We start from the raw sequence: 22,850 nt of genomic DNA, 5'->3' as shown, positions 1-22,850 counted from the left end.
ACTGGACAGAAAAAGTACAGTATGCAAAAGTCAGCAGTTAAATTTTAGCATTTTTAGTTGCAGATGAAGGTAGGCATCCAGATTTCCAAATTCTCTCCCCAACAAATCACAAAAAGTAGGTGTGAGTTAAAATTCATTATGAGAACTCTCCACCATTACTGTGGCATCCCAGTTGAAGAAGAGTGGAGTTTTGTTTTGGTGTTTGGTGTTTTTGTTTTTTTTTTTTTTTTCCCGGTTTTACTACCTTCACAAGTTACACTGTTTTTACAGAAATTGAAGGACCTACGCAAAGCTCTTAGTAATTCTAACGCTGAAGTCTGTGGAGATCAGTACGCTCTGGAGGACTCAGCATAGGATGCCAAGTCAGAGTTGGTGTTGTTTTTCTTCCGTTTGACAGCAGCAATCACTAAAGCAGCCTTTAATTTGGGTGCCAAGATGAAGACACCTTTGTGGCTGCTTTGTGTTTTTCAACTCTTTCACGTCTCTGAACTTAGTAACAACTGTTAGTCTTTTGTGAGCACAGAAATCAGGTCTGCGGTGTTTCAAGTTTGGTGTTCAGAATAAGTCAGCGTTTGACATGTAGCCCATCCCGTGTTTCACTTCATCTCGCTGGGAAAATGATGATCTGACACCATTGCCTTCTCAAAGTATTATAGTTATTTTTTGAAACCTTTCAACACGTAAAACAACAGAGAAGTGCTAAATATAATCTTGGTTTGAAATCAGAAGCGCATATCATTGTAAAGTGTGGCTAGTCCTGTTGTTTAGTGCTAGACAAGTTAAATAGGGCAAACAGGTTTCCAAAACATAGTTCACTACTGTCGTGTTTTTCTGTTTTTACAAAAGACAATATCATAATGTTTTCCTTTTCTGCTCTTATTTCTCCAGGCAACAATCTTTATTCCACGTTTTAGCTGCCTATTCCATATACAATACGGTAAGTTGTGTACCTTCAGAGTTTCTCTGAATGTGCCATGAGATAATAACTTCCAGTTCTGTATCTTCTTTCTGCCTACAAAAACCAAAACAAAACAAACCCAGCAAACGCTTCAGAGACCTTTGGAAGTACATAGAAATGAATAATTTTTTTGTTGACAAGTTTTGAGATGGAAGTTAAAATAAAGTGTCTTGATTATGTGTATCTTATTGGACAGACTGAACTGTGCGAACAGTTCAGCTGAAACTAGGCATTGTGTCTAATAAGAATAATGAATTTGTGTTGTGCTGGAGTTTTATACTACTGATATTTTCCCTGCATTATATTGCATGCCTCCTGTTAACTGGAATAATGGGAAGGAAAACACACTGCAGAAACGACACATGTTGGAGTAAACAGGCGTATTTCATAACCTGGAGAGTTCTAACAAATGGAAAGTGGTTTTAAGGGTTGCACCTTCTTTACTTAAGCCCTCAGTCTTGGCTGCAGTCCTGGATGAGAATTTGTGGAGTGGGGTTTCCAGACTGTATCATAAGGGTTAGAAACTTACGTATTTGGTAATGTCTCTTGGCTCCATGCATAAAATAGAAGAAACACAAATGCTATTATGTCCACATTTAACTGTTTTTTATGCACTATCCTCTCATTCATTGTGCCCATTTTGATCATTTTTGTACATCTTTCATTTTATATCCATCACCAGCTCCCTAGAATTCAGTGTAAAAATATGTGAAGAAGAAGAAAAAAGAGAAATTAAACAGTTACTCAAATACCACTTTGTTTCATTTTTCAAAGTTCTAGGAAATGTAACCTTTCTATCCTGTTTCATTTTCTGTCTCCTCACGATTGTTGGCCCATAAAAGGACTTGTGTTGCTGTAATTTATCTTTCACTTGTTATGTTGTCTTGAGCTTTTCATTGTAAGCAGCCTTGCTGCACTGAGAAATCAAACTGTGGAAGGACCTCTGTATATCTCCTATAGAACATTGGAGTAATATCTTCAAGTTGCTTGAAAAATATTGTTTAAAATTGACTGTTAATGTGCAGTGATGGGAATAATTCAGTGAGGTTTTTATTTTGCACTTCCATTGTTGCATTTTTCCTCTTACTGTTTAGTAGTTCTTATACTTTGGTTTTATCTCTAGAGCAAAGTTCTGCTAAGAACTTGTAAACCTGAAAAAACTTACCCAACAATTAAGTCATTGTCCTTACGAATATTTTATCAGCGGGATTATCTGAGCAGCTAAATGATAGTGCCAGTTGCTTCCTGCCCTAAAAGTAAAAATTAATAGTAGAGGAAACACTCAAGTTCAGTTTTGGAACCTTAGAATTTTTTTTTCCAGTTTATTACGTTACATGGTAAACTTGGGCAGGTTTGCAGTTATAGTTCACTCTTGAAAAATCCTATGTTTATCAGATGGCACCCTGAATGTAAAGCCAAATAAAGCAAGACTCCCTCCCCATAAAAATCCCAAATTACAATTAAAAAAACACATCCATTCAGAGAATAAAATTATGCAGTTACTTGACATTATTAGTTATAATATATAATAATATATTACAATATATAATAATATAATGACAAGGATTTTGTGCATCAGTAGAGAGAGTTCTAATCATCAATCAAGTCCAAGTTCACTTTTCACTTGGAGGGTTGTGCATCATCCCTTCCATCTATCAATATTTTAAATGTTTAATTGTTAAGTGTCTTTGGTGGTGCCATAATTAGGGAACATACACCATCAGGACAGGCATCCTCTTTCCTCCCCTACCTCAAGGAAAAACTAACAGCTCATGCTTACGAGGCTTTTGTTTTCAGCGTTTTAATATTTTCCCTGTCTGATTTTCAGGAAGTTGGATACTGTCAGGGAATGAGCCAGATCACAGCTTTACTCCTTATGTACATGAATGAAGAAGATGCCTTCTGGGCCTTGGTGAAACTTCTCTCTGGTCCAAAGCATGCTATGCATGGTATGGAGTTTCGTATCACTTAGTGTATATTGTATATTCAGCCTGCCCTATTTAAGTTGTAAATTATTTGTAAATGGAACTATGCTGTTCTGTCTGCATAGTCAAAATAAGACATAATGGGAGCTTTATACTGGGGGGCCATTGGATATTGCTGGAGCTCGCCCATAATTGTAAGTAATTGTTTTTATATGTGATATCTTTCAAATTGTTCTTAATGAAAATCAGATGTTTTATTTCCTTTTAATCTCTCAGGGAATGTAACCAATTGAAAGCTGGTTATGTAGACATCGATGTAGCAATAAAATAGTAGTGGAAACCTAATACAGAATGTGTTAAATAATATTGCAGCTGTGCTGTCATTTGGCAGGACAGGAATCCACAGTAAAAAATGGACCTGTATCTAGGCATTGACTTTGGGTTTCTTGCTTTTATCTCTGCCTCACAGAGAATTTCCTGCTCTCATGGTCTTGTTACTTTTATGTTATTAGTTGTTGTCTCTTTCCATGCCAAACTTAGTATGATCTGCACATATTCCATGGCTAATGGTATGGAACAGCTCCAGGAATTCCGTCATCTTTTGTAGATGTTAATGACATGGTGATTTAGAAAAGCTGTAGTTCTTGGAAGCCTTAAAAACTAAATATTATCTAGAACTTGAGGCTTTTTAGGAAATTTTGAACAGGCTCTGGCTCCTTTTCCCTGCTTAAGGCTTTCTCATACTGTGAGTGCTTCCTTCCCTGGCTTTTTGGTGTTCCTCGATGTTCTTTGCCCCCAGTACGAAGTGCTAGTTGGCTATTTTTCTGTTTAAACTTCTCCAAAGCTATCACCTTTAAAACCCCCCCCAAAAACCCAACCGCCCCCCCCCCAACCCAACAAAAAACCGAGTGCTATCTGACAGGATAATGAATGTAATAAGTGAAATTTTGAATTCATGAAGAGTTAAAGGCTTGCTTGGAGCTTTACACAATGACAGCGCAGACTAAAAGCAACTTACAGAAAAATCTGTAGATTTACTAATAATCAAGAACTATGCAACTACAACGGTGCAAACACAACTGTGTAGAATGTTGAGCTCCTCCAAGGTCATAGAATGTTTTAGGTGTTTTGGAGAGTAAGTCTAAATCAACTCATTAAATACCAAATCAGTTGATCTGATTTTGGTGCATGGGAGCCTCACAGAGGCATAATCACCTTTTTAAGATGCCATAGACTGTTAAACAGGGGAGCTTTCCCAGAATCAATATTTCGGCTAGTTCATTTTTGAGTTCTTTTAGAGCTGTTTAGGGTTCTGACTTTGGGAACCCACGCAGTGTGTTCCATGCAAAAATTTAACTTGTTTTTAGTATTGACTTTATCTTCTCTGAGCACTTCTAAAAATCTTCACAGACTGTTGAACCTACAAATTCTCTGTGAGGCTTTCTGCTTCCAAGGTGTTTGAAAACAGGTCTGTTAGGTTATTTTTAATGTCTTTTGTTTGGGGGAGAGGCTTGCTTTTTCACATTTTTATACTGACAGTGTTTGATCATCTCTGTTTTTCTGATCTGAACACAACTTCAGTTTTTTGAAGGATCTCTTTTGAATGGTCTCTTTTCCTGCTGTGTATCTGTGCTAACTTTCCTTTGCATTTCATGTTTTTTGGCTAGTATTATGTATTTGCTCTAAGCTTGTTATTCACTCTGCTGATAACTCAATTGGAATGGGATCTTAGTGGTTTCCTTTTCCAGCACATAATCACTAAACCTGCTCAAGATTTTTTTACGTGCCCCTAGTTTCAGTTGTGTGAGCTCAGTCTGTATACCATGCATTAATGATACTTGTCTTCGTAGAATATCCCACTTGTCTTTTTTTATGGTCTTTTCTTCAGTGCAGACAGTTCTAGTAGCTGCCTATGCTGTTTGTCCTTCTATCATAAATTTGCCAGGCTTAATCTCAATTTAGTCTTTTTGCTTTTAAAAGTTTTAGCTGGTGTGGGTTGTGGTGTTTTGTTTTGTTTAAATAATTATAAATTATAATTATAAATTTGGTTTTGATCCTATAATGGGTAGATAAAGGTAGGACTGATGGATCTGCTGTCATCTACCATTACTAATCTAATAATAGTCACTGAGGGAATATATTGATGTTTTGCTGTAGTCATTTAGGCAGGAGTATGTGCGTATCGTTATGTGGACATTGTAATATTGGTATGAATATCTGTTCAGATCCAGTGGTCTTACAGAAGGGTAGCGTTCTCAGAGCTCTGAATGCCTCTTTTAGTGTCATTTTTATAGTACGTACACCTGTTACATGCTCAACTTCTTCTCTTAGGTTTTTTTGTTCCTGGTTTTCCAAAACTGTTGAGGTTTCAGGAACATCACGACAAAATACTGAAAAAATTTTTGTCCAAACTTAAACAGCATTTGGTAAGTATTTATATCATAATAAAAGCAACACTAATTTACAGCCTGATGCCTTGTTTCAGTTCACATTAACCCCCTAGGTTAAGAATATCTCAAACCTCAGGAGAAGATGCAAAACTTTTAAGAGGCAGAAGTGCTGTTGCTTTCATTATAGACAAAGTTATGGTGCACCTTGGCAGACTTACAATAAAATTGGATCCTAAGAGTAATTAAATTGGGTGTGTGTCTCACTTTGACCTCTGAGTTAAGGAAAATATATGGTCCTTCTACCTGGCCTCCTGCAAACTGCTGTGTAGCAAGGTGATGTTAAAATTTTTTATCAAGAGTTTATAGTATGTAGAGCTTTGTGGCTCATCTCTGGACAGAGGTGGCTTTGCAACCAGCCAGTTTTAGCTCTGTTTAAAAAGTAACCTTTATAAGAGGAGATAATGGTCCTTTTAAATTTGCACACACTCAGTAGTATTTTCACAAAGCTAGATGTTGTGTGTTACCTCTTCTAATGCTCTTAAATCGGAAATAATATGCTCTTTATTTTTTTTGCTGATATTGTCTGTATTTATCCTAAGCAAAAAATTATATTTCTAATGGGACAAAAATGACCTTCCAGTAGTCATTAAGAATTTTCTTTCACGATCACATTGGTTCTGCCAGAATCCATCTCCAAGTCTTGAAAGGTAGTGTAAGATGCTCAGTTGCAGCAACATCATCTAAGAGGGATAGCTGCTTACAAACTTTATCTTCCCAAGACTGTATTATTTTCTGTTTAGTATGTTTATCTCCTTAGAAAAAGAAAGAAAGGCAATTTGGGAGCAGACTAGCACCTTGGCAATGATGAATTGCATCTAATGCTTGCCTGTTGTATTATAAAATAGAATTTAATGTCTTTTTTTAACAACATGCTGTAAGACCTGCTCATCACACGGAATTAGGCAGATCTGGTTAGGAAGAACCCACTCTTCTGTTAAAAGAGGAAGTTAAAATTAGTCATGCAAGATGATCTTGTCTTATTTTAAAGATAAATAAATCAACAAATCAAGACCAATTCTCTAAGTAACTTGTCTCTGAAATGAAAGTTGTGGATTTAGTATTTACAGTACATGCAAGATGATGATTCTTGTTTAGAAATATAGTCTTACTCTCATTTTTGAGGTTGTCATGTTTCAGGAACAAAATATAGAATTATTCCAATAAGAGAGAGTGGTTTTAATAGTAAATGGTGAAAAGCCCTTGTACTTACTGAAAATCAAAAAATAATTATATATGATTGAGATGATACAACCTGAGGCTGGCATGTTATTAGATTTTGTGTATTACTCATATACCTCTTATTACTGCGTTTAATAATCAAGAACTTTTTTTTTCTGTCATCTGTCACCATCCCCTGGCCTCGTCTTCCCTCCTCACCTTGGGCCACTTGAAAGTTTCAGAGAAGTGCAGAAAGTTGCTTTAGTAACTGAGAAAGTTAATTTAAATAAAATGCTTTGATAGCTCCCTTCAGAGGGAGTTCTTGGCCACTTGTTTAGAGGGATCCAGAAAACATTCACTTGCTCTATATTATAATTTATTATATATTTTTCTTTTCAGTTTTAAGTCAGAACTTAGTTCTATTTTTGTGTAAATTTAATAGCAATCAAGTTTTTTATCAAGGAAAGGCATGGCCCTTTATGTCTGTTTTTCAGTAGGCTGATGGTCATTCTTGCAGGTTAGAAACATCTCAGTATAAGGTGTTTGTTTGTTCTGTCTCCCTCTTTAAAAGACTCAAAATGAAAATCTCGTTAAGATTATTTTGATTATATTAAGAGCTATTTTTCCTCATTTCTTACTGTGGATATCTCACTAAGGTGAACTAGTTTGCTTATTCAGCATTTTTATTGGAAGTGCTGCATGTGGCGAGCATAGAATATGATGTTAACCCAAAGTTAACATTTTTCTTATTTTTTCACCTTTTCTTTGGTCTTTCCTCTAACTGTGTAAGCAGCTTTGAAGAACTGCGTGAAACTGCAAAGAATCTTTAGTCATTTTTGAATAGGGTGGCATGTCAGATGGACCATCTATCCCCAGGGGAAATTAGGCTCCTTAATTAGGGAATGAAGTTTGTTATCAGTTTAAGTGCTTTTTCTGAGGTCCTGTGTTTGAATAATTTGATTGTTTTAGGCTGGTTTCTGGTAGATAAATATTCTTGTCACAAAATCTTTTCAACCTTTGGTGTGAATTGGCAGCCTGGCTATGGAGAAATGAGAGGCTAAATGGACCCAGTGCCTGAACTTTGGTTTCTCCCCAGTATGGATTTATTTTCTTGAGAGAGGATTGAATCCTCTGCTGTGTCTGTCCCAAGAATAAGATGGAAGTCTAAGATGTGTCAAGACCTCTGCATCCCTCAGTGCATGTTTTTTCAGGTGGTGAAGTTGATGAAGAACAACAACTATAAAAGACAGAAATTGCATTTGTTAGCTTGAAGTAACAGTGTTTCATGTAGTTAATTCTTTATGGTGACTATTGGGTACAATGGCCTCAAGATGAAAATGTTTCTTCATGGACAGTGCAAGGCATTACTTGATTTTTGTGGGTATTTTCAAACTTCTGTGGTTTTTACAGGACTCCCAGGATATGTCCACTGGCTTTTACACAACAAAGTGGTTTTTCCAGTGTTTCCTTGATCGTGTGAGTATGTTTTCCATTTTCTGTTTCTGCTTTTAATTGTGACTTGGGACAGACTGTTTTCAGTGTTGCCTGATTCTGTCATTGCAGACTCCCTTTACGTTAAGCCTCAGGATATGGGATATCTACATACTTGAAGGAGAGCGAATTCTCACTGCAATGTCTTACACAATTCTGAAACTACACAGAAGTAAGAAATCTCTAACACTTCAACACTAAACAGAGATTCAGCTAGTTTTGTTCTTATTTTGTGTAGCTTGACCTTGTGCGAAAATCTTAGTTTCCCATTTGCCTTACGCTATTTCTGACAGATATTTTTTTCCTTATCCAGAAAAAGATCAAAATCTTTGCTTTATTAAGTGTGTGATTGCCAAAGAAGAAAAATTTATTACAATAAGAAAGTTATTTAAACATTGACATGAAGGTGAATTATACTGCTGATTAAACAATGGGGAAAAATGTTGTAGTTCCACAGTTTGGGAATGGTTTGTTAGCCTCTACAGGATTTAAATTAATCAAAAAACCACAGAGAATCCAGAGTATGCACTAAATACATGAAACTCTTATCAACAAACAACTCAGCAATGAAGAATCACCAGCGTGTGTCTCTCTTTACACCATTGTTTGTTCAAGAATTTAATTAAAATTCATAATTTCTCTAGTCTGCCTGGGTGGCCTTCTCTTCCAACTCTTGCCTTTGGGTAAAGTAAAATTTGAGATTTTGAAAAGGAGAATTGTCCAAAGCATCTGTGTTTGGTTCCCCAAAGTGATTTAGCACCTGAAGTTCCAAAGGACCCAAAAAGCTTTTGAGGATGGATGGTGGCTTCTAAATATACTTGAGTGTTTCTCAGGATGGTATCTTGTAGCTCAAGTTTGATAAAAGCTTCTTCTGGGACTTTGGCTTTCTTAGTGAAGTCATTTAACTTTATGTAAATCAGAAATTACCTCACTGTCTCACTGGCATGTATTCATTAGTTTGTTCATAAACTGCTTTGAAAAATAAAGTTTACTTTTTAAATTATTGTACTTAAGAAAGCTAAACATTTAGAGGCAAATCATTAGACTTTGCACTTTGGTTTCTCTAGTTGCAAATAGACATCTACTTGATTTTTTTAAAAATTTTTTTTTTTATTCACCACTCTTTTTAAGGCAAAACTTGAGGAGAAAATCCAAGTTCAGGTTTGCTTGTTTAGCAAGTATGTAGCAACTTCCTCCATGATCAAAACACCGAGAATACCTTATGGAAACAGAGAAGAGATTAGAGGACTGGCAGAGAAGGTGGCAGAAGACAAACTGTGATTTGTTTTCCAGTCTCTTGTCTACCCTTAAAAACCTTGATGGTATAGCTATCCAGTCAAGTGCCATTGTGGCACATGCTAAGAGCATTTTTATTACAGTGCAAAAATATTTTGGTGGTTTCTGCATAGAAATTTTACATTCTGGAATTTTTGATGGCACATGTATGCTTAAAGAAGCTGCATAGGTATGCAGTTACAGCCTTGGAAGGCTTCTGTGGGAAACGTGCCCTTACTGCTGTGGAAAAAGGGAAAGAAGAATAATCTGATAACTGTAAAATGACTTTTGAAATATAACTGGAATTAATTGAAGTAGCAAAAAGTACCTGAATTTTCAGAGAGCCTGAAGCAATGGTTCTGAAATGTGAACTGCTATCGTCACTTCATTGGAAGTTAATTCAGTCGTGAATGAGGATACCGTAAATGTTGATTTAAAAAATGTTTTTGTGCTTTTCAAAGCTTTTAATAAGAGAGATGATGTATTATACAGATCTACAGCGGTGTTTTATAAGGTGAGGATGCAGACTGAAAAATAAAGACCTGAAGCTGTTGGACGTAAGAAGGCTGACAGAGGGTGACTTGTAGTTAGCTTTCTGAAGATGCACCTTCTTGGAAAGCATTGTCCTAAGTAGAAAGCGTTTCCATGCTGATTTGCAAGTGAATTTTTAATGCATTTTATAGATTTCCGTTGTAGAATTGTGTTATCAGCTTAATTAATAAGTGTTTTTCATTCTACTTTGAAAATAAAAGTATCTAATGTCTTAAGTACATTTTCCAGTGTTCACAATCAAGTTATTTTAATGTAGAATATTTTCTTCTTATACAGAGCATCTGATGAAATTACAAATGGAAGAGCTTGTAGAATTTCTGCAGGAGTCTTTAGCCAAGGATTTCTTCTATGAAGATGACTTTGTAATAGACCAGCTCCAAAATTCTATATCAGAATTGAAACGAGCAAAGTTGGATTTACCAGTACCTGGTAAGAAACGTGTACCTGTGCAGATTTAGATATTTGGAGCTGTTCACACATTGTCCATTTTTAAAGTGTTAATTCATGCTGTAAAAATTGTGCAATTATTTGTCTCTTCATCACTGCATAGGTTTGGGGATTTCCCCCCCCCCCCCAAATATTTTACAGTTTCAAGTCCACACCCTTCATTTCGTGAGTTTGCTCTTTTTTTTGGTGTTTTGTTTACTGGTTGTGAGCTAATGGCAAAACACTTTAAAACATCCCGTGTTCTGATAATTTTATTGACTTGAATTAATGAAATCTTTAAGGTAGAAGATCAAATGTCAAGGTTTCCAACTATTTGAAGCAACAGTGTTGTCTGAGAATCCAGACTGCTTTGTAGCTTTATTAGCTATGGAACAAACTTCAGGTCAAATGGCTTCTTCTGTTAGTCAAATCCAGATTTTAAATTGTTTGCAGGTGATAGACCTTCTGGGTGTTTAACGGAATTATTCTCTTTGTTTCTTCTCAGCCTTTGTGTTTGCGCTTTTCAATTGCAGAGCAGAGATTGTTGTTTTGTGGGGCACTACTTATGAAATTTATATAGTATCTCTTCTTCCTGTATTAGGATTCTATTTTTTTCTATCCCTACCTCCACATTCTTTAATTAGGATTTTTCTTGTGATTATTCAGTGCTTTTTCTTTATCCTTTCTAATTGTAATATAGTATGTGAGAAAGAATATGTGCTTTTTAAAATTCTAAAAATATAGCAGAAATTATGTAGAAATAACTTTATTAAAGTTGCTTTGCTTAGCTTTCAGAAGTTATGTCAGAATAAAGGTTGCCCATGTAGCATTGTTGTGATAATTTGTTCCTGAAGCCTTTTCATTAATGAACTTCATTTCTCTGTTTCTGTAGACCTTATTTATTGCAGGCAATATTAGGCTGTTTCAGGCTGACTCATCACAAATAGATACCTGTTTCATCTGGTTCTTCAGCAGATCTGTCCATCTGGAGTACAAACACTTTCTGTACATTTGTGTCCCATCATCTTGGCTATTTGTCAGAGTTTTCCATTTCTCTTGCTCCTGGTTCCTGCGTTTTTCCCTCTTTCTGACTTTCTGTAATCCATCACAATTTATCCCACCCACAATAGATGTAGTTCTAGTTCCTGCTCTTGTCTCTTCATCTGCTCAGTCTCGTTGGGCCTTCTCACCTACAGACTGTGTTCTGGGAGGCTGCGGTTCTTCTCCACATCACTGTGTGCACTGCTTCTTCCCCTTTCTAATCGCGGCCTTCTCGTCCTGCCTTCTCTCCATCCTTTTTCCACAAGCTAGGTTTCAGTCTCGACTTGTTCTTCCGAGCAAGTTGATCTTCTCAGCACTGCTCTCCGGCTGTCGGCTTTCTCAGACATCTTGTCACAGCTGATGCTTGGTCATGGTGGCTAGATGTGAGCAAATATGTCAATGACCAGCTCCATCTTTTAGTAACCACTCCATCATGTTAAGGAAAGATAGATCATTGGAGAGCCTTCTGTTGAATTTTAAATGCCAAGCTCTCCATGGTCCTGTTTGAACAGTGAGGGGATTCCTCGTTCACCGAAATTTTAATTCCATGTGGATGGATAGATTTTTCATGAATGTGGTACAATAAATTTCAGCAGTGAGAAGTTTCTAGTTTCTACTTGAAACTGTGGTAGATGAAAAGTTGGGAAAGATTTTTGTAGTTTGCTGCATGGAGTTAATGTATCTTCCAGCCTAGAAAATCACATGCGTATAAGTTGTGTTGAGAGTGTCTGTGGAAAATACAGAAGTTACTGGAAATTTCATTGATGGAAAAAAAATTAAGGCAGAAAGTCTGTTCCTAACTTGCTTATGTTTTAAGGCTTTTCTTTTAGGAGAATGTAAAATGAGTTCAAGTTAAATCTTGTTTGAGAGTACTCTGGATCTTAGCAGAGCCTCTTAGGGAGGCTGGAGGTGAGCCAAGAGCCATCCACCTTGCAATGCAGTAACAGAAAGGGTGAGACACAAGGAGTCTTCTTCTGGAAACCAAGTGCAGAGGGTAGAGAATGTAGCTTCTTGCTGAGACAGTTTGACAATGGAATACAAGTTGTTTGGTTTCGTAGTTTGTACATGTAAGTCTAAATTCTGGCATGACTGGCTGACAGGACGGTAATTGTTTTGAGCCATATTGGTTCTCTCTTTTGAATAGCTAAAGTAACTTAACAATAAAATGGCTTTTTTTTTTTCTTCCCACTATGGATGAGGGAGGTTTAATATTAAAATAGGAAAAGCAAAGCTAAAGTGAAGTATATTTTGGTGCTAGATGAGGAATTGAGCATTTTTTCTTTTTAATTTCAAAGTAGCCTGGGAAAGCCTCTCTGTGTGGGATATTTTTGCCAGGGGTAAATGGGAACATTACTTAACCTTTCACAAAATAAATATAGAATGCCTTCATCCTAATCCTTGGGAACCTAACTGATTTGTGTGCTGCTATCTGTAGTTGAGTGAGGCTGCCTCATTTGTTCTTCATATGAATATCACAAGCCTTTGATTTTTTTTTTTTCTTTTCCCACTCTGATGTTCATTTTGGTTTTACTAATCGTTGTCTTCAGGCAATATTATTTTTCTACAGATTCCCAGCATTCTCTAGACATTCAGCTTTGCTCACATGTCTGACTCTACTATTTTTACTATCTTCGGTCTCTTTTTGCTATTTTTCTTCTAATTTCATGTAAAACTCATGAAACCGTTACATGGCATGCAGCAGTACACACAAAAAATACCAGACTGTTCATTTAAGTAGCCATTGTAGCCTGAGAAAATAGTGTTTGTTTTAGTTTCCTCAGCTGAAATCAAAGCACTACTTGCTATCTTGTTAATTTATTTTTTCGTTGAGCAACAATTACACCTTTAAGAACTACAGTAAAAATGCATGTTGGGAAAAAGAAAAAAAAAATCTCCATTTTACAGTTGCATCAGTATCAGTCATCCAGGAATAGCAGTGAGCTAATTAAACTCAGCGGAATTTTCCATCTGCCATCCTTTGTTAGGCTGTATAGATTTTCCTGCCCTAGTAGGGTAAGCTGCAGTAGGATATTAAAAGAGGTAATAACTTTTGCATTACTTTAAACTGGATGTTTGCTTATGTCTGATGTAGCGTTCTCTGGCTTGCTTCCTCCATGGCTTCTCCCATTGAATTAAGGAAGGAGCTCCTTGTTCCCTTCAGAGCAGAGAGGAAGGAAGGGACTTTGTTTAACACTTTCTCACTGATAAAACCCTTCAAATGCTCAACCAGAACATGATGTTAAGAGTATCATGCTCATTTTGGATGTCAGTGAAATGCTTTTGCCAATACTACGGCTATTTTGCATAAAGCAGACCATGGATTTTCATTCCTCTTTGTGGTAATTTCTGGTCTGACTGCTGGCCAGTACAGGATACCCTGTATGTAGCAACTACAACCCCCAGAGGATGGCTTGCAACTTCAGTGCTTTTCTCAGAACCCAAGGTGATGGAGACAGTAAACTGTATGGATAAGCACAGTTCTTATTGGGCAAGCAGCTTGGTTATCAAACCCCCAGAGAGGCAGGCTGTGACAGCTGTACAGCAAAAGTTGTCCTTGAAGATACTTCTCCTCTGATACATGCTCAGGCAAATTTAGTGGAAAAGGCAATTGATATTTCTAGGAAATTTCCTGGAACATTAGGAAGGGTGTCCACGCCACGGCAGGATCTTGAGCAGCACACTCCTGTAAACTCCTGTTTACATCTTCTCAAGGAGCTGGATTTGACACACCGTGGACAATCCCTTAATTCAAGGATGGTGGCTAGCACATAATGAAAGGAATCTTCTTGATATACACCATTAATTTCCAAATTTTCTTGATACAGATTCTTTCCTTGGCTGTTGTTTAAAGCAACAGCAAAATTCTCGAAATGCTCACAAGATATGGATGGAATTTACAGCTTTGATATAAGTTATTCCTGTAGGACCACATAAATAATGCAATGTTTAATAAACAGTACTTATGTATTAATGCATATGTGGTTTTATAGTGCTTGACTGTAATAAACAAAGTGCCTACCAGTGAAAGTTTAATATTCTACTTAAAAATACATGGTTGAAAATATTTTATTAATCTAGAGCTTCGCAAACAAGTCAGCTCGTCTTCAAGGCTGAAGGCTCGCAGGTCTGTTCTTCAGACAATTCCTCACTCACATTTTAATAGAAGGTGTCCTGAAAAGGAGGGCAGAGGGGTCCTGGGATGGATTTTTTTTTTCTTAATGATTGGGAGTTTAATAGAGCTTACAGCACCCTTTATCAGAGTTAAAGGTCTTGCACCTTAATTATAAAGCAATATTGCTTAATGTGGAATCTGCCCTTATCCTTCTGATAATCTTAACTATCTCTGTGCATGGAAACACTGGCTTTGAGCTCCGACTCAGTTCTTCTAGTTGTCCCAGCCTTTTCAGCTAGGCAAAACTAGCAAACTTTGAATCTTGCATTTGCCATATATGTTTAAATGTTCACCTGCTACTTATCTTTAGCAGTATATTTTATTAAATTTATTATGAATACATTTTATTCAAATATCTATTTTAAATACTCATCAGTCACAGTGCAGAATTACATACTAGGTTGATAATCTATTAAATAGTGCCTTTTCTCTGCTGTTACTGTGCCTTTTGACTGCCAAAACAATAGAAATACGTAAGTCAGCTTGACTTTCCTGTTTCTGATGGTGTCTCTCTTTTGGTTGTGTTTTGTTTCAGAGGAATTTTGGATTTTTCACTTGTGCTTGAAGAATACAGAAGTAGCTATTTTGTACAATGCACTTCGTATTTTAATCTACTAAACTAATTTTTCTAACTTGTTTCTTGTGTGATGCAACTGCCTTACAACATTATGAAGGAAATTAATATATGGAATTATGCTAACATAACTAGTACATTGTTTTCAGCAGTTTTAGACGTGGGCTTTGCATCATTTAAAAATCTTTACTGTTTGAAACTTGCATGCTTTTAAAAAATATGATCCAGATAGTTATGTTGGTCACTGTTCATATTCCTATTTTAAATGTACTTTTCAATAAAGTAGATTTTCTGTAAGAAACATGGAATTGGGGATGTAAAGCGAATTTTAGGAATTTTTTGTTGCAAAGGCAGCTTACAGACATACAGCTGGCCACCTCCTGTTGTTTAGCTAAATGCAGATGCTTATAAAGTAAATTTTCCTTACTGTCAGTGCTACAAAAGTGACATAGCTGCAGAAAGGCAAACAGTGGCTTTTGTTCTACATTCAAGTTGTCAGGGAAGATTTCATTTCAGTAACTCCTTTGCTGGTGATGGCATATAAAGGAGGAGCAGCAGAGGCTGACTTTCAGACAGCAGCTTGAGCTTCTAGTACGGGCACTTAAGTTTCTTTAAAATTCTCTTTGACTTGTAAACTGAAGAAGTAAGATGGGACGTCACTGATGGAAAATAAACACAAAATATCAAGATGTCATTTTAAGACTTGTTTTTATGACCATTACCATCCTTGAAAACTGTGTTAGAACAGTCAAAGTGCATCCTGGTGCTGAAATTAAGGACTAGACTGTTATTCACCGGAGAGAGCACTTAAAGCACTTTACTCCAATTATATGTCTGCTGTTCAATGCATGAGGCAGTTAGTGCCTCCTGAAGCAATTATCTGTAAAAGTCTTGTAGTTGAGATCGACTTCCACTGGGTGGTGACCAAGACTTGTTAGAGCACTAAGAAGTCAGCAGACTAAAACTTTCTTTAATATGACTTGGATGTCTTATCTTTTGGGGAGCAGTCAGATCTGCTCATGTTTGCTTTACTGCTTTTCATGTCAGGTAATACGTTTACCAGCAGCAAACAAGCACCTGATTGTTCTTGTTTTGCTTAAATTGTCTCCCTCTACTTCCGTTTCTCTCCTTCCTCCCCCATTTTTCACCCTATTTTCTTTGTTTGCTTCTTTTATGTTATACTGCAGACAGAAATTCCTATAGTCCCGGCTCTGTACATTCTGATATAAGCTATTATGTTTGTCTTTGGGAAAAGCCAGTAACTCAACTCTGTTTAGGAACCTGTTCTGTTGAAGGAAGAAGAGGGGGGAGAGGATGAGAGTTACCCAGTTCTACATTTCATACAAATACTGGCAACCTGGGAAAAAAATCTGATTCTCCTGTGTGCTTCAGAAGACAAAGGCACATTCGATGGCTGTAGCAGTCACTGCCAAAACAATCTCAGCTGAACTGGACAGCTTTGTCTTAACTTCTAGTTTAAAAATGCTTTTAAACCTTGTGTATAAACATCATAGATTGTATAGAAAAGCACTTGCCCCAGAAATACTTATTGTAGAATTCAAACATTTCTCTGTTCCTCGGTCAGACAGGTATGTCCCAAAAGTGAATTAACTCAGACTTTGGACCAACAGCACAAACAGATATTCAGTTGCATGTCCTTGAAAACATCCAAATAAATTTCCTGCATGCTCAGATCTGAGGAGTTTGAACAATGAGTTTAGCTGAAATAGTAGAGATGATGGTTGAGAGCTGCGTGTGAGGCGTTAGGCAGATTTGGAGTGGAAAATCTGTAGATAAAAAGTCTGAGGCTTGTAAGAATTGGTGCTTTTGCATGCTACTCTGGTGAGCAATTTGTGTACCTCTTAACAGTAGAGATGTTTGTTATGACTTGGTTTCTTTTGCTTGCTTTTGCATTGTGGTTTCTTTTCCTCAGCTTTTTGCTTTTGTTACCTTTTTTGTTTCGTTTTTGCCAGCAGTGCAGCATCGTGGGTTTTCTTGCTGTTCTGGCTGATAGTGGACTGCTTAAAGCGTTCACGCGTGTAGTTTGCATGCTGTTTTGTGCACTTGAGGAATGTCTCATTCTGTTAGTGTGCATGGTGATAGATTCAGTTATCCTCTACTTGTTTAATTCTGTGGACTTTTTTTGAACTTCAGGAGTTTTCATTTGTTTTTAAAGTACTCGGTAGTTTCACTGGAAGTGATCTGTGTGTGTGTATGCAAATTTATGTATGTATCTTCTGTATACGTAAATTAGAACTAAATATCTGTTCTGCAGTTTAAAGCAAATTGGTTTTCCTTTAGAACGTGAACAGTCTGCAGGATATCTTTGTGCTGCAGCATCATAGGTCCTTATACGACTCCTTTCCTTCCAGTGCTTGTTATGGCAGGAGGTGATGAGAGCTCAAGCATCTCTGAACCAGAACACGGCCTGTGCTGTGTAGCTTTCATCACTGCTGTAGTTTTACACGACACCACTCGCTCACCCTCCCTCCTTAGCTACTATGAAGAAAGTTAACTCTGTCTCAGCTGAAACCGGGACAGATTACTGAATGGAGTACCTCCAGCAACATGGCCTTTCCTGAAGTTTCACATGCAGGTGTGGTTGATTAAGCAAGCTGTGCCAGTTTTTTCTGTCTGAGGTCGGGTTAAACCAAGCTGTGTAGAAGCCCGGTGGCTAAGATTTGAAGCTGTGTTTCTTCTTTCCCCCACTGACCCTCCTTCCACACATACTCATTGTTCCATATTTTTGTTTTCTCTGAAAGCAGTAAGTTCTGGTATTACCAGACTATAAATATGGTATCATGCTGTTAGAATGCAGAGGTTTTCTTCTAAATGAACTGTTGTCGTGGAACGCTTTGCTTGTAACTCAGTACATGAATTAATGTAGAATTTTAACAATTTCACAACAGACCTGGTAAGACTTGTCTGATATTCATTTTACAGCTGTAATTCATGTTATAGCATATATCATCTAGACAGTGCAGCCCACATATACCTAGTTTTAGTGTGTTCTTTTACCCTGAAATGTGAAGGAAAGATGACAGAAAGTAATCTTCAAAGCAGCCTAGATAGAATTCAAACAAATGTCTGCAGTATTCTCACTTGGGTTTTTATGAGAGCTTAATGGTAATTAAGAAACCTTAAGTGTGTGAAATTAAAAAACAAAAAGGCTCACACAGACCCCACCTTGATTGTACAACCAAGTATATTTCAAAGGATCTCCTATTACTCTGTATGCATTTCTTAAAGAGTAGAAGCTGGAAGAAAGGAAATCAGTTCATGCTTTTAACGCCCCTGTACAAATGAAGGCAGCATTGCAGCTACTAGTGGAACTTTAGGTTTTTTTTATATATCGCTTGAATAGCTGAACTTCAACCATGGAAAAAAATGTCTAAAACATTTATTGCATACGAGAACAGAAATGAAATAATTTACAGATGTTGAGGAGCCATTTTGTTATGTTATGCTATTACTGCTATGGATCACCTGGAGGTTATAAATCAATTAGCAACGTATAAAGACTAGTTGTATATGATTTAGATGACAAGTTTTTGGTATGTACTTTGAGCATTGTTTCTTAATTCAGACTTCATGCTATTTTAACATTCAAAATTAGTAAAACTGAAAGCATACATCGTTCCAGAATCAGGAATATTTATTATGGGCAAAATTCACTGAGAAGACAAGATCTTCAGCTTTGCCTGTGTTTGAGGATGCAAATAGAATTAAATGGTACAAATGCCTTTTGCCAAACTGAAGCAAGTTCATAAAGTGAACTCCTGTTCATAAATAAAGAACAATTTTGAAGAGGCTGGTGCAGCAGTCAGTGTATTGCAGAGCTGTTAAATCATCCATTTACCGCATCCACGCAACTCGTTCCTCTGTCCCTTCATCTGTGCTCCCAGTGGTGCGCTGCTGGGGAGTGTAAGTCTACAAATCCATGCTCCATATTTTAGCTTGATTTGTGAATAGTGGGGCCCCGTAACAGAAGAGGGCTCTACTGTCTTGCAACCATTTATGTAGGTGTTCTCCTTCACAGAGTGTAGCGTGCTGGGTATTTAATCCCGTAAGATAGTTTAATGTGGAATCTCCTATTTGGGGACAGGTAACTGAGGAGAAGGCTCAGTAACCTCCTTTGCCAAAGTGTAGCAACTTGGACAATGAGTACCTTCAGTGTAAGAGCATAGGTTTGTGTATCTAAGTAGTTGTATCATCACAATTGAAGAGAGGATAACTAGGGGAAAATAAGAGTGGAGGGTTTGTCTACAGAAAGCCTGGGTAAGTTGTGTTCATTAAATGTGAACTGAGGTTTCTGAAGTTGTGCATTTCTAAAGGAAAGGGTAGGTTTCCATATGACCTTTGAGCAGACTGTTTTTGTTAAGTACTTTTTATTTAGCTATCTTGTCATGACGCATGGTATCATTGTATTCTTCTCTGCTGCCCTCCTGCTATGTCCTCCCTGGCACAAACTGTAAGTTTTCGTTTAGTTTATATAGCAACTGATCCGTGATGGTAGTTTGTTATGCTCTTATAATAAATAATACTGACCTTGGCTGCTGGCTTTCCTCTGTGTATCTCAGATGTGAACCAGTCATCAAATATTGAACTCACACTATTGACTGTAAAAATGAACACAGCTCACTTCTAACCACAGCACTCGTGTCAGGGATAGAGAGAAACATTTGTGTGTATTCGCTCCTGTGAACCCGTATAGACACATAAAAGGAATTTTAATTCTAAATAGCTCGAAAGAGTGAGATGCTAGCTGTATGATCTTTGATGATGGAGAAAGATTGTACAGTTCTTGTCTTTGGGAGAAGCAGGAATTAAATAAAATTACGTTGCTGACAGCCATTTTGTATTATTTTACATAACATTTAAGCAAGGGTAGTATTTTTTTTTTCCTTACAATAGAGCTTTTTCTCAATACATAAATACAGAGTAGAATTTGTTTGGTTATGCAGATTTTAAAAATTTGTTTATTATTTTGGAAATACTGAACATCAAACAAATTAAATTTAGATTAATATATTTAATGAGAAGTATGTGACCTTTTCTGCTTATAATGAGAAAGTAATGTATTATTACACAATGCAAAATTACATGCAAGTGGATATTATAAAAGACTTTGGCTGAGAATATGAAGGGCGTTGACTGCTGAGGAGAAAGACTGCAGTGGAAAGTTCGATGTGAATTGTTCTATGAGCAGCATCAAGCAATGAAACACTTCTTTATTCTTTCTGTAGAGGCAGTGAGGATTGTTCTGGGTCCCCACACAACTGATGTTTACCAGTGGCTGTTGCAATGTGTTGAGCTCCAGTCTGGGACAACTGTTTTTGTAAATGATGTGCTTGTGTTCGGTGAAACTCGTCCATGGAACACTCAGTTGAAATCATGACGTAGCCGGTATCAGTATTAGCTACTTCAGTTGTTCTATGATAGAAAACTGAACTGAGAAAAATATGATTCTGCATAGAGCCTTTTAGCTAGACAGCAGCTTTTTAATACTGAGGATGAAGTTTCTGGAGAGGGGTTGAGGGGGAACAAGGACTTAACTGTGCAGATGTTAATGAGGAGCTCCATGAAAAAAAAAAAAAAAAGTGTGAGAAAGTTCAAAGATGTCTGGTAGGAAGCTTACGCATGTGAGTGAGGAGCTGATAGTATGGCTTACCAGAGGTGGACATTACAAGATGAATGAATGGAAGACAATAGATTGGGAGATGGATATTGGGAAGGATTTTTAAAGTAGAGAAAGTAGTTTACTTAATGTGACAGGGACAGCATGAAGAGCGTTACATACAGAGTAGGTACTGCAACCAAAGTGTCATCTAGGAAAATGATTTTTTGCAGCAGTGTCATGAATGAGCAAAGGCTTGGCAAGATTTTATCAGCTGTAGAAAGTAAAAGAGTAACGGGTTGAGATGAGAGCCTACGCAAAATCTTTGTTTGATGTCAGCATACAGAAAAACCTTTGAGGTTGGCATGGTGGTGGCCCAGCGAGAGGCCCAGGTAGTAGAGTTCGTAGCTGTGTTTGATTGTATGACCAACAGATCAAAGAAGTCTTGTGTACAAAGGTGAATTTATGTTATTACTGTTCTTGTTTTAGGTAAAGATGATGAATTTCCAAAGAAGCCATTAGGACAGATTCCATCAGGACCTCAGCCTGCTATGCTTAACTCTACTCCAGTGCTTAATGGGCAGAACAGCACTGGTACACAAGCAACAAGAATGACAGAGAGGAGACCATCCCCAGAAGAAGAACCAGAAGGTTCCCCAGATAACCGAAAAAGAATTAATTCACTGGAAAAGAAACCTTCCTTAAAACAGCAGAAGACTCGACCAATAGAGACACAAAGTAGTATGCCTAAGAATGAGGTAGATACCAGGAGAAAACCTCAGCCAATGGAGCAAGACAACTCGAGACAGTATAATAATGCAGCTGCTAATCAAAATTCTAATGCTACTTCAAATACAAGAAGGGAATTTGTACCCAAGTGGAATAAACCGTCTGATGTAAAAATAATCGAAAAGACAATGAAACTTAGTGCAGAGGTGAAAGGAAGGCCAATAAACCCTTCGGTTTCGGGCCCACCACCAAGTCCTGTTGAAACACAACCTTTGAATGTAAAGCAAAAGATGAGGGTTTTGGATGCTGATGAAGGTAAGCGAGGGTCTAATGCGTCTCAGTATGACAATGTTCCAGAAGTTGGTAATGAGAATCTGGTTGAAGAGATGCTTGAGAGAGCTCAGCCACAGAGCCCTAGGCATGTAACGTATTCTAATAGTCCAAGAAAGCAAACTGAAAAAATGCCACCTCCACTAAAAATACCCAATAATTACACCTTCACTTCACAGCCTAGATCTCCAAAATATCCATTGCAATCTGATGGACCACCTCATGGACTGAATGTCAAACAGCCACTGCCATGTTATAGTAATCCACCTACTTACCATGGAAATTCTCCAAAGCATGTTTCCAGTATAGGCAATACAAGCTCTGTACCTCTACATTACCATGGGAATCGAACCAGCCCTTCTGGTAGGCCATATGGTTCTGTTATTTCAGTAGATTATTCTCCAGATAAACTACAGATGAATTCCTATCCTGCCAGTCGCCAAAATCCTCTTTCACCAACCCCTGGTCCGATAGAAGTAACCCCCGTTGATCCTTATACCAGCAACTCAAGGTGTCCCACAGGTGTCAAATTCATAATCCCTCCAGTGGATTACTTAGCAGAAGATCGAAAGTGGCCAGATGTGGCGTATATTTACAGACATGAGCCCTACAGGCAGCCCTGGAGCCAAGATGTTAACAGAGGCCACTTGGATAATTTCCAGAAATATCAGCATTTTCAGTCAACGCCTTTTCAAGACCGTAGTCTTCCTGCTGTTTCTGTGGATAGTCCAATAAGATACAGGACTTCACCAACCTTTGAAGAGCATGGTTCGCCACAATACCAATATTCAAGCCCATCAGCTCAAGCCCAACACTATCGAAATAGAAACGATGGATTGTCTATGCATGAATCTGTGCTTCTCTGAGAATCTGGCTGTACTTAGGAAAATGGCAAGAACCAAAACCAGTTAAGCATTACTGAAATGCGGACAGTTTACGAGTCTCAAAAATAACAACACTATTTCAAGGATGTTTCAGACTTTCATTGAAAGCTAGTTGGGTTCTTAGACTTGCATTGAAGCGATTGAAAGTGACCTGATGCACGTAGATGTAGCAATAAGATCATATACCCAATGTGGTTAATACTGTCATTGTTCCTTACATTTAAATAACTTGTGTTACGATCTTTCTGCGTAAAACCTGTAACACATT

The 22,850-nt window shown here is 37.4% G+C and overlaps 1 protein-coding gene across 1 annotated transcript in view; it reads left to right on the top strand.

The window, feature by feature from the left end:
- The window catches only part of USP6NL (USP6 N-terminal like), a gene marked incomplete at its 5' end in the record, with an annotated part of 28,252 nt that extends 5,633 nt beyond the window's left edge, over positions 1 to 22,619 (top strand). Inside the window, 7 exons of the mRNA XM_010083823.1 lie at positions 889 to 937; positions 2,787 to 2,907; positions 5,215 to 5,309; positions 7,902 to 7,967; positions 8,055 to 8,154; positions 10,086 to 10,238; positions 21,129 to 22,619. Coding sequence (XP_010082125.1) covers positions 889 to 937; positions 2,787 to 2,907; positions 5,215 to 5,309; positions 7,902 to 7,967; positions 8,055 to 8,154; positions 10,086 to 10,238; positions 21,129 to 22,564 — 2,020 coding nt within the window. The remainder of the gene's footprint in view (positions 1 to 888; positions 938 to 2,786; positions 2,908 to 5,214; positions 5,310 to 7,901; positions 7,968 to 8,054; positions 8,155 to 10,085; positions 10,239 to 21,128) is intronic.
- Between the last annotated feature and the right edge of the window lie 231 nt (positions 22,620 to 22,850).

The sequence above is a fragment of the Pterocles gutturalis genome, unplaced genomic scaffold (genome assembly GCF_000699245.1).
Source record: "Pterocles gutturalis isolate BGI_N339 unplaced genomic scaffold, ASM69924v1 scaffold11075, whole genome shotgun sequence".
NCBI lineage: Eukaryota > Metazoa > Chordata > Aves > Pterocliformes > Pteroclidae > Pterocles > Pterocles gutturalis.
The sequence above is the reverse complement of the archived record's forward strand: the minus strand, read 5'-3'. Positions and strand labels throughout refer to the sequence as shown.